The 12576-nt window shown below is 35.2% G+C and overlaps 1 protein-coding gene across 2 annotated transcripts in view; it reads right to left on the bottom strand.

The window, feature by feature from the left end:
* The window catches only part of frj (farjavit), a 36607-nt gene that overhangs the window by 20793 nt on the left and 3238 nt on the right, over positions 1–12576 (bottom strand). For both annotated transcript variants that reach the window (XM_067086339.1, XM_067086337.1), the window contains exons 2-4: positions 12093–12219; positions 8476–8650; positions 7194–7348 (exon numbers count right to left, since the gene is read on the bottom strand). In XM_067086339.1, the coding sequence (XP_066942440.1) occupies positions 7194–7348; positions 8476–8650; positions 12093–12219 (457 nt within the window). The remainder of the gene's footprint in view (positions 1–7193; positions 7349–8475; positions 8651–12092; positions 12220–12576) is intronic.

Here is a 12576-nt window from a genome sequence, read left to right as displayed (position 1 = left end):
AGACAAGACTTGACAAAGAAATGTAACAATTCCAGTTATAACAGAAGCTGTAAAGGAAATGTAAGAATATGAGTTCTGACATAAAACTCCAGCCATGGGTATCATGCCCTGTAAACTGTAAAACACTAATCTATAGGAGAGACACAGACGATCACTTTCTTGTTTTTGAACACAAAATTCCCATCAGACCATTTTATGAATACGGTAATCCTTCAATTATCAGGATCACCATTATCCAGAACTTGACACTATCTGGTACACCCAAACCAGGGACCAAGGCCTCAAAGATATATATATAAGTTTTAAAAAATATAAAAAAAACCCATTCTCCGATGGTTGGCAATGCTGCACAGCCTCAAGAAAATGTTGGTAACACTGATTACACTCATAAATAGACTGAGAGAGGGTTTTTAGGGGTGGGGAAGACCTCGAGAAGTTTCCATGGCTGGGTGCTTAGGGAGAAGAGGGGCAGTAAGGCTATGTAGAGGAACTCAATCAAGAGAAGGGTTTGTTTTGGAAGGTGGGTGGGGCTGAGGAGTAGTTTCCCCTGGCTGGGAAAGGATGGGGATGCAGTGTTGGATGGGTGAAGAGGGCTAGGTGGATGTCTAAGCATGCTAAAGCTTGTTTTATTTTGTGTTGTTATGCTTATGATTTTTTAATTTATATTTTATGCTATTCTCACTTATATTTTTACTGTATTTTCTCATTTTTTATTTTTAAAATACAAAAGATTAATGTAATCGTGTGCATAGGGTATGTACATGGACACACATTCACTGGTGTCATGAACTTGCTAAAGCTTGTTTTGTGTTTTTCCACGATAGTCTTCACTTGATGAACAAATTTTATTTTTGGTAGGTTGAATTAGGCTAGGCTTTCAAACTAGATTACCAAACTTATGGCTTATGTAACAATTCAGAACTATCTCTTATAATTAACAAACACTTACCAATGAACTGACAAAAACAACATCAAGTATGACATAAACAAACAAATCTGGAAACAGCTATTTTGCAATTTTGAGGGATTTTACTTTAACATAAAGTATGTTAGTTTACCTTTGTATACCCGTTTTGCATTTACGTACAAAAATTAAAATAATAATTCCAGTAATATACTGTAGTTGTTTCTTTAGGAACTAAAAAATGTTTCTCCTAATTCTTTTGCTAGCAGGCTCCGTAAGCTGATTCTGAGAGCATAAAAATTACTCAATGCAAATGGCGGATGATTGATTTTTTTATAAATACCATGATGATGTAACTTGACAATAATATAGTACAAATAGATTCAGTTAGTAAAATATCAGTTTCACTTCCATTTCCTTTATCTTACATACAGTACAGCTGTAATAACCTACTTGCCTTGTGCAAATGGATACTGAGAGTAACACCTAGCCTAGGTCACTAGTTCACACATACACATTTTGTATCTCGTGTATGGTAATACAATATGGTTGATAAGAAAGTTGCTGTATAAAAATACATTAATGATCATAAAACCATGGTAGGCCGGGGGTAAACACAGGTAAGGTACCAACCTACTGAACTGTGTCATTTATGAGAGAGAGAGAGAAAAAGAAGGGGTTGCATTTTTTTCAAGGTGCATTTATGCACTATATTTTTTTTACAAATATGGGGGAAAAAGGGTTAATAATTGCTTTTTGCATAGTTTTCAATTTAAAATGTGATGGCTGTTGAAGGCATATTGAGTTTTTACAGTTATGTGGTACTGACAAGGTTAGGTGAGGAAAGGTACGGAGTTCCCTTGAACACCACTAAATTTTTTTTACTTGCCCTTATCTAGATTTCGCCAATAATTAATCCAGATAACTGAAGGATTACTAAACATTACCAGTCAGCATAACAAAGTAGACTTACACTGGAGAAAGAGAGAATATCAGACCCTACAAAAAAGTTATATATTTCAGGTTCCCTTTTATAACGAACAAAATCAACCGGTGATTAAATGAAAAGATTACTGAGGCTTTCAAAACTTCCTGCCATAAATAACACAAATTCTCTAGGTATAACAATTTTAAAACAAAATCCTTTTCAAAAACAAGTATAAACCACTTGATGGCCTATGCACATCCAATGCTTACTTTTTCCAGTGTTACTACTGAAAACTGCTGGCAAGGCCATGTTAGTTCAAGCTCAAAAACTTTCTTGATAATGGACCAACATAGAGTAGTAAGTAGCAAAACAAAGAAACCACTGGTAATACAAAGTAGCTCCTCATCAAGGAATCACTGTGAATATAGTGCTAATTTATTATAAATATATTGTAAATACCTTAGTTTTTCTTGTTAATAGTGTTTTACAAATATATTTATAACACTTGTGAACACTCAAATTTTCATTTGCAATGTTTTTCTATTGCACTTGCGTAGCAAATTGTTACAAAAAATGCTATGGATATGGAATGTGTTCAGTGATACAATTTCCCACAAAAATACCAGTATTTATACCACAATACAGGAAGCTGAGATGGAAACCGATATAACAGAATGATTCTTGACTGTGAATAAAAAGATTTATTGCCTGTCAAAAATCAAATACCCAAAAGAGGTATGTACCAGTGTTCTAACATGACACACAGATTGTTGCAAGAGTTTCTCCAGCCCCCGGTACACTGCTTTCTTCTTTTTACTTTCCATCCATTCCTTTTGGTCTCTTCTCACATAGCTTTCTGGGTTCTTTATCTTACTTTGAAAATATCACACATCATTCAAAATAAAATCCTTAAGGTGACTCTATGAGTCTACAAATGTGACTCAACAGTTTCACTTATAATCTGATGCCCTGCTATTCGATGGTTGGAAAATCTAATGGTGACAGTGACAACTGGCAAGGGGCACCACCACTGGAAAAGATGAAAGCTTAACTAAAGCCAGGAAGGGAAGTTGTTGTACGAACCAGTATTAAATGTGCATACAGTATACTGCACTATGGAGATAGCTGTATCACATTATAGGAACTAAACATAAATAGAAATACCAACATGAGGCACAGGCCAATAAGAGGAAAAAAATAGGATCCAAGTCTTATGAGGAGTAAGAAGGTACTAACTTCCTGACCACAAGCTATGCATATTGAAGATGATTTAAATGCCTTGTGAATGAAAAGAGAAGGAACTTCCCAATAAAAGGCTGTTTCACTGGCTAGTTAATCACAAATCTAAATTATTCATTATTTTAAAGCTGGCTTCCTGTCCTGACCAGAGACATGACTTTTGTTAAAACAAACAATAGTATTTTGTATGAACACACTTCTGTTAGATTACTACTGCCCCTTCCAGATTTCAGCCACTTGGCAATTTTTTCAGTGGCCAACGCACCTCACATTTATTGCTCGCTTAGCAATATTTCACTCTGAGTTGTTATTATAAAGTTACTTCTTTTGATAGGATATTTAGTTTGGCATGGCCTTTCCCACACAAGCAGTGTATGTCATGCTGAACAGACCATATGCCCAGTATATTCTAAATTAATTTAAAAATTCTTTTACTGATCAACTAATTATATGTTTTGGTACCTCAACAATTGCAAATTTTACATTATCAGAAGCTGAAAGGATTAATATTCCTGAAGAAAACTCTTACCTAAGATTTCCTGGCTAAGAGAAAACATAAAAATACATCAGCACATCAGCAAGATTCAAGATTTAATCTTATGGTTAATAGGGTTAACTTCCATAAACAGTCTATTGCTCAGGCTAAACAGACCTCAAATAAGAATATTAAACCTGAAAGAAAAGTAACCTTACTGGAATAATGTATAACCACAGCAACACATAATTCACATCCAAATTTTAAGTTACCTAACACCCTCAGAATCTGTAAGCATCTGGATGACAAGAACATGACTGTACATATACACATTACCAGTTACAGCACAGTACTTCAGTTTGGATGCTCAATTCAGTAGTGCTATATTGCTACCACCAATTAGTGAAAGTCATAATAATAATAATGTGAGACTGTATGTGTGCAGGAACAGAACTGCATACTCAAGTTGAATTTTGATAGTAATAGTAAGTGCAACTAAATAAGCTTAATCAAGAATATTTTCTTAAAACCACATAAACTTTGCTATACAGTAGTTGCAAGGATAACACAAAAGATTAATTATATGCCATAAAGAACAAATAACTTCTCATTTAAAAATTAGTCCTAAAAATGTTTCTTTGCCACGGGATGACAATCAAACTACAACGAGAATGCAATTACATACTGATACTTAACTAGAAAATTGTATCTTGAAAAGACAAAGTAACAGTAGATCTAAAACAATAGAGCAAGCCATGAGACTATAAAAGTCTTACTGGAGACTCCTCCAAGCACCCTAAATATAGGACTGATGTGCTGTAAGCACCAGCTGGCAATGTACTTAAACTGACTTAATCTTCCTTAAAGTGATCACGCACTGGTTATGGCTGATATATATAATATAAATTATGTATAGTTAAGCATAAGTATATACTGTACAGTATAAACTAGATAGTTAGGTACAAAGTCTTATAAACGAATTTTTTAATTCACTGAACTGGGACAAGAAAGCTTAAGCCTGAGGTACTGCACATAAAGGAAAAGTTAAAGAAGACTGCAAGATGTTTATAGAGAAAAGAGGTTCTGAATAAAGTAAATGGTTCCATGTTGATAAGAAGTGTCACCTATAATGAATAGAAAAGTTGGACCTACCAAAAAAATCTGAGAGGAAAGAGAAAACTATGCTGCAAATGATGGAAACTTCAGTGGTTCACAAAGAAAATATTTGCTGTGACTCGTGAAGCAAAATGCCAGAGGCAACATTACTAATATTCTTGCTCCTTGCAATTCTGGAGAAGCCTACGTTACTGTACCCAAGCTTCCATATCTCCTAATGTTAAAAGGTTTTACATCACTCAGTCCCACACAAAAAGGTGAAAAATCCTCGTAAAGGTTAAATGTTAAGAGCTTTCTGGCAAAACATGTTGCTTTCCCCATAGTAGCATGTTTTTTGTTTGTCTTCTACCCCTAAATTGAAAACCTTTTCTATTTTCACTTTACGGTCATTCTAATTATGGACATTACTTCAGTTCCTGAAGAGGCAGAAGTAAAAGTAGCATGCATATTTTCTTCTTTCTTACAATTTCTCTTATGGCTGATTAATTCTATTTTGGCATTCAGGCAAAATCTGCAATATTTTTCTCTTTGTGCATTTCATCAAGAGTTTCCATTTTGAGACTTAAATTGCCATCAGCAACAATCTTGTGCTTTGGGACTATTTTTGCCATCAGCAGCAATCTTGTGCTTGGGACTATTTTAACAAGACTTTTCACAAATGAACCTTAAATGAGGTGCTAACAACAGCAAGCATGGATATGGTTCACAAAGGAAAAGCAGAACAAAAGAACCCAGAGCTAAATAACTTGGGCTGATGGTCACGACAGCAGCCACGTAAGCTAATTCTGAAATATCTAGTATTCTACAACCACAGGTAACAATTACCTTGTTACAGTGAACAAAGGGGTAATGCAGAACAACCATACAGTAGTCTAATAAAATCACGAAGTCACATTTTCATACTCCTATGTAGCTTGTCAAAGACACTTCTTAAATAAAGTGAAAAAATGCAAAATATTAGGGTAGATGAAAAGACAAAAAAAAGGATCTGATGGAAAGTAAAAGGCAAAACACAATACAGCTACAGGGTAAAGGGGCACTGCAAAGGCCAAATACTGTACAGTAAACCCCCTGTATTCCTGGGGGATGCATACCGCGTGAATAGCTAAAATCCATGAATACTTAAAACCTCTCTAAATACACTTAGAACTGCCTATTTTGATAGTTTAAACACAAAAAAAAACTCTCTAAAAATGCTTATACCTGAGTATTTTACTAGTTTTATCACAGAAAGTGCATTTAGTCATGAAAATGATATGAAAATACAGTAATTAGTGAATATTTCTCAGTGAAAAATACAGCGAATGGGCGAATTTTCTGCGAATAATGGTTAGATCCGTTCCACAGAGAAATCTGAGAGTACGTGAATCCACGAATCGTGAGAACGCGAATACGGGGGGGGTTTACTGTATGCAGAAAAAGACTCTCATTACGGCTAGTTATGTACAATAAAACTAAAAAGAAGGATGGGAGAAAAAAATATCGCCTCAGTGAAAGGGACTTAACCTAACATTAAATGGTGCTATGCCAGGCACAAGGAAAATCAAAAGGCTGCTACCACCTAAGAAAAAAAAAAAAAAAAAACTAACTGGAATGCAAAAAAATGGTAAAACTGCTGAGAAAAATTTAAATAAATTACTGCTAGCTTTAAAGCTGCAATTAAATGAAATACAACCCAACACAACAAAGTTGCTTGATGGGTATACAAATACATGAAACATGTGGAGCAAAGTCCAGAAACATGTGGAGCAAAGTCCAGAGATACAAATTATAGGAGTGACACACCAAGAAATCAGGGTTACATGTCAAAAGGTTTGCTAGTTGATGCCTTAATGAACATCAGTCACTCATATTTTGGGTAAATGAAGAACCCCTGCAAAGTTTGCCCTCGACTGATAGCTCATAAGTTATTTCAAATCTCTGTTACTCCTCAGCCAAAAGTGTTCTTTACATATAACATCTAAATTCAACTACTTTTCTCTTTAAGTCTGACTGGATACCACTGTTTTACATGGCAGAGCCATAACCAAGATTCTTTGGATGTAAGCCAATAATTCACTAAGAAATTTTAATGGCAGGTACCTTTAACTGCAATACAAAAAATAATTATGGTAAATTAAATTTGAACTGAATATATTACATTTAATTTGAATTTTTTACCTATCATTACCCATTCCCTAGCCTTAACACCAAACATCATATGTACTGTAAAACTACATCACTTCTGATTGAATGTAAATCAGTGCAAGAAAAATACTTCTAAATAAACTATAAGACATACCAAACATGAAGGTCCAAATGTGCATGCTAGGTCTCCTCTGAATAAAAGTTCTCTTGTTTTCACACCCCAAATACTGTACTATAATGTGACACTGCATGCTATAACCAAGATATATCTTCAAACAAGAACTTTAAATCATGCACTTCCAATGAGGAAAATACTTAAAGAATATCAAACATAACTTAAAATGTGATAACAAAAACAGTAGTAGCACACAAATGTATTTCAACACAAGTATGAAATTTCCTACCGATAATGGGAAGAAATGAGATGTGATAAGAAATGCCACAGAATACAGCGGGACAACCCAGATCCTTTGTAACATTGCCTGTACACAATTAAGTCCACTATCAACAAAAGTTCCATGCAGCATATCGACGTACACTCGATACTTGTAGTACGGACCTGATAAGAATGAAATCAATACTTTAAGTAATGCAACAAACATCATACTATGCTGTTCAGGCACAAACAATAGCTATACTGCCTTTCCACAATCTTAAGAATTTAATGCAATTGGATTTGTTCAGAGGCATGAAACTTTCATAGAGTACATACAACAGCACTAAATTAACTTCACTTTCATCCAACTTATAATGTAGTCACACTTCCCCACTTTTGAAAACTATGCCCCAAATTATATGATGAAAGTAATATAGTTAAGTTTAAAACTAAATTTTCTCACACAATCCCAACACTGTACTTGTATACCCCATTTGTTTGTCACAAACAGTCCAGGACAAAAGTGGTCCAAAAGAAGAAGAATGGCAGCAGGCTGATACATTGCCTGCACATTCAGACCAATTGATCCCCAGCTGTCAACCCAGTTTATTCTTTGTGTAGTTTTAGCTTTTGACCTCATGAACATGAGACACAAGAAAAAGAAAATTGATAAATAATGAGTTTGTATGGAAAAATTGGTTAAAAAAATAAACATTTGTGTCACAATAAAACCCATTACACATAATGCCTGAATCTCAATATAAGAGAAGATCAGTTATCAAACCCCAAGACTGTTAAGAGACAACTCTAGGATCAATTATTTGCTCTATGAACATTACATCCCTCAGATCTATCTTATTTGTGGCACGATACTGTACTCCAACAGTGCTCTCATTGTAAAACTTATCATTCTGTAATTAAACCTATTCAAAATCTCCATTTCCTTTATAAGTGCTAATACAGATGTAATTACAGTAACAATTATGTTATCCCTGAAATCTGTCTCCATTGTAAAACTTACCGCTCTGTAATGAAAACTATTCAAAATCTTCTCCATTTTCCTTATAAGTCATAATACAGATGTAATTACTGTGTACTTACAATTATGTTACCCCTGAAATCTGTACGAAAACATAATAGAAGTCCTACAGCAAGCCTTGTCAAAACTAACTTCACTTAATGGTCATTCTGACCCCCAACAGTTAAACCTAGGTTAAAATTTACCACAAAAATACACTCCATAGTAATGTGAATATATAACCTTTTCAAAATATACTTCAAATTTCAATACAAATATAAAAAAACCATACCTGTTAATACACCAACATAATTAAAAGCATAGTGAAATATGTCTGCTGGAGAAGGATCAACTTCTTCATATTTCAATTCTTGCATTAGTTTGGCTTTAACTTCTTCATCTTCCTCTTTCTTAAGGAGGCCACGCTTCTTCCAAGTATCATGAACCTCATAACAAACTCCAACCAGCTATTGAAAAAAATAAATAAACCAATTACAGTAGTTGTATGTAACCAAATTCTGGTTTATAACTTCAAAATACAGTGAAACCCCCGTATTCGCGGGGGATGCGTCCCACACCCCCCTGCGAATGGGTCAAATCCGCAAATGCTTAAAACCCCTCTAAAAACACTTAGAACTGCCTATTTTGACAGCTTAAACACAGAAAAACCCTGTAAAAATGCTTATACCTGAATATTTTAATAGTTTTATCACAAAAAGTGCATTTATTCATGAAAATTATATGAAAATACAGTAATTAGTGAATATTTCTCAGTGAAAAATACCACGAATCGGCGAATTTTCTGCGAATGATGGCTAGATATGTTCCACAGAGAAACCCGCGAATGTAAGAGTCCGCGAACGTTGACAACACGAATACGGGGGGTTCACTGTATTGGTGGGTGAACCTACAGCTTTACCCCGAAACGACTGTAAAGCTTCGACATAATTATAAAGACAGTAGAAAAAGACAAAAGTATATTTAGAATACATAGCCATACCAAACAGCTGAAGGATGGGGCTGCCAAAATGCATAACGCACCCTGGTCTAGCCCTGTTCTCTCAGGAAACCAGTCATCCTCCTTAATACAAACTAATACAAGCTTCACTTCCACCATAAAAAATGAATTTTTCAAAACCAAAATAGGCTTTTTTTCACAAATTGCAGACAATTCTTTCCCAATTGGAGGAAACAGTAAAACAATCGGCTCCCAAGGACAATACCTGGATTAGTTGCTAAGTTCTGGAACAAAAAACTGACTCAATGAATGCGTTTCATGAACCTGCTTGGAGGAGGGCATTTGCAGTGTAAGTACTGTACTGAACGCTTGAATTAAAATAAGCATACAAAAAGCTCTAATGAATAAACTGTGCGTACTTACTCCATTCTTTAAGGGATAGCAGTAAGTGACCACAATGAATACCATGAAAAGAAGGAAGAAAGTTATGACAATTAAGATGATCCTACCAAAGGAAAATTCTCCCTTAATGCAGGATTGACATAGCTAGCCTTAACAACAGGGCCAATGGAGAAAACATCGAGAGTCATGTCCCTTAGGCAAACTTTACAAAAGTTACTGGCATCTTCAGGAGTCAGCAACCAAGACCTCATTACCATGTATCTTGAGCTTAAAAAGCAATGAAGTCGGCAAAGCCCTTATCTCATTACCATTAGCTTTCATCCTAGATGCCACCTTTTCTGGATCATCCTCACTGGTCATTAAATAAAACTTTACCAAAATGAAATGGTATTCTCAGAAAATGGTCTCTTTACTCTGTTAACAGAAAAACATGATAATCCCCCATTAAGGTCCTAATTCTTCATAAGTACAGTACTCTCCAACACATTTCTACCAGGACAATGCATAAGATCCCTTTCATCCCTAGCATGGGGAGCCAAAGATGGAAAGCAATAGATGATTAAACTGGGTCTCAAGCCATAGAAGGTTGAGTCTTAGTGATGAAATTTAAAGTAAGGTAAAGACCAACCTCTGATCAATTCTCTGAGTGGTTGACCATCACAGAGGCTGCTTTAAGAATATTTTCTCCTCTTTTTAAAAGCCCATTTCTATCTAAAATTAAATTATATTGCATTTACTTATCCTAATTTTTCTTCGACACTTAAGACTGGGTATCAAATTGTTTTATAAAGACAATGCCAAATCTAAAGCCTTATTTTCCCTTGTTAGTTTGTTTACCCAGTGCATTACATATTCATCAGAGGCAAAGTCTACCAAACACTCATTCTGCATTTACAGCCCCTGATTTCCAGTTTACTGAACAGTTGAAGCTCTCTGTGACAATGCATAATTTAACTGTATTTCTGATAATGCTCCTTCAATTGCAGTGAGTTTTCACCTCTTTCCACAGACTGATGGGGAGGCAGATACATATAGAACTTTTAATCAAGTTTATCACATTTCTCAACATTTCATATTCTGTCTCTGTGCTAATTTACATTTAACTGAATGCAAGGGCTGTATTCCTTAACATATAACAGTAAATATCCCTGGAGATGGTCTAGCCTGTAATGAACAACCAATAATCATACAAAATCTCCTGGCCATGGCATCAAGTAACATAAACAACTGCAGTGACACAAAGGCTTTTTATGATTTAGTCTTGAAACCTTTACCCTCTAAGTGACCCATCATGCCTAAAGGAATTTCTGCCATGGCATCAGCAGTAGAAAGATCAGACTCATGGAAAGCTGCTTCTGTCTTGACCTCTTGCATAAGTTCTGTTGCAGAGATGAGTTTGTGAGATTTCGGAGGCTCTGTCTTACTAAAGAATGAGTGCATCATTGCCATTCTCATCATTACTCATTACAAGGAATTCCCTTAACTCCTCTTAAAACCTGATGCACTTGGCTGGGGTTGCATATTATTTACACTTTATTGCTGGATAAATCAAATGATCTCTGCCCGGGGTACCAGAGGATGCCTCAACATTTAGTGAAAGAAAAATAAATCTATGATCATGAGAATACAACCACTTTTACAGAGACAGAAGAGCTTGAATCTACACCCAAGCAGTTATAAAAAGGATGCAACACTGGAAATGGGGGCCCTGGATTACAACAGGCATACCAGAATGTTAATCAAATGCTGTAAGAGGATCAGTTAAAATTCGGAGGCAGTAGTGAACAAACTGCTAGTAGTAAGAGACATACAAGGAGCTGGAGTAACATATACAACCAATATATTATTGTATACATCAGATCTATCCTCCAAGCTGAGACAGCAGTTGGGCAATCATGTGTTACTAGGCACGGTCAGGAGCATAAACTAGATCAAAGTTAGATCTGAAATCCTTAGCTTCACTTGATATTTGCTCAAGATAGAACCAGGAGCACAGTTTCAACCATAGGTGAGGTTGGAAGAAGATCTGGTTGAGTAGTGATGGTCCTACAAATGATGAGAGCTGCAATCCTGGCAAAAGGAGGAAGATCAGCAAGTCAAGGGAGCCCTCAGAGCCAGAAGAATACCAGGAACCAAGATCACAGCCAGAAGTAACAGTATCCCAAGATACTAAGCTCATACTTCCTGTATTAGCCAGAACATTATTGTTCTTTGTACACCAATGAAAATCATGACAATACTATTTCTACAAAATAAAAACATGGATTTCTCAATTTAGCAAAAGTCTTCCACAAATTTGGGCTGCATTTATGAATTAGATGGGCACTCATGGATCCTTTTTGATAAGACTCCTTAACATGTTTCCCACCAGAAATATTATGCCAAGTCTACCACTGTTTAAATATTATGCCACTGCAACAATACATAAAAAGCAAATAAAAAGTCAAGTACAAAACACTTCCTATTATCTCATGCTAAAATTTTACTACATGCTATATTTCCCATGAAGGCTTCTGTTCTATATCAAACAAAATATTCAAAGTATATACCTTTAGTGTAATCATCATCAGTATGGCATTTGTATGAGCAGGGGGCATTTCGAATCCAACGTAGTGACATACTCGGAAGAAAAATAAATAGGAAAAACTCCAGAAGAAACTGGCAACATGGCACAAACTGCAAACAAAAGAAATCATTCAATTCATAACTTTCTTAACAATATACATTAAGGACTCCTTCCATTACCAAATTGAAATCTACAAACTTATAACCTTTTACCTAACCCTGCATCTTGTTACTGATTCTTACATGATGTTAAAATAATAAAAATACAACCCCTGACATTTAATTTTTCCTTGCATCAAAACCATCATTGTACCTAACTTATACAGGTATAAGCTTAAATGACAATCATAAAGGCTGAATAAGATATATATTTCAAACTACATACTGTACTCATGAGACGATTTGCAGTTTGTTACTTATGAAGCACAAAATGTAGCAAATATCAATCATACTTTCCTACCTTAACGT

This window comes from Macrobrachium rosenbergii, chromosome 42 (assembly GCF_040412425.1).
Source record: "Macrobrachium rosenbergii isolate ZJJX-2024 chromosome 42, ASM4041242v1, whole genome shotgun sequence".
NCBI lineage: Eukaryota > Metazoa > Arthropoda > Malacostraca > Decapoda > Palaemonidae > Macrobrachium > Macrobrachium rosenbergii.
The sequence above is the reverse complement of the archived record's forward strand: the minus strand, read 5'-3'. Positions and strand labels throughout refer to the sequence as shown.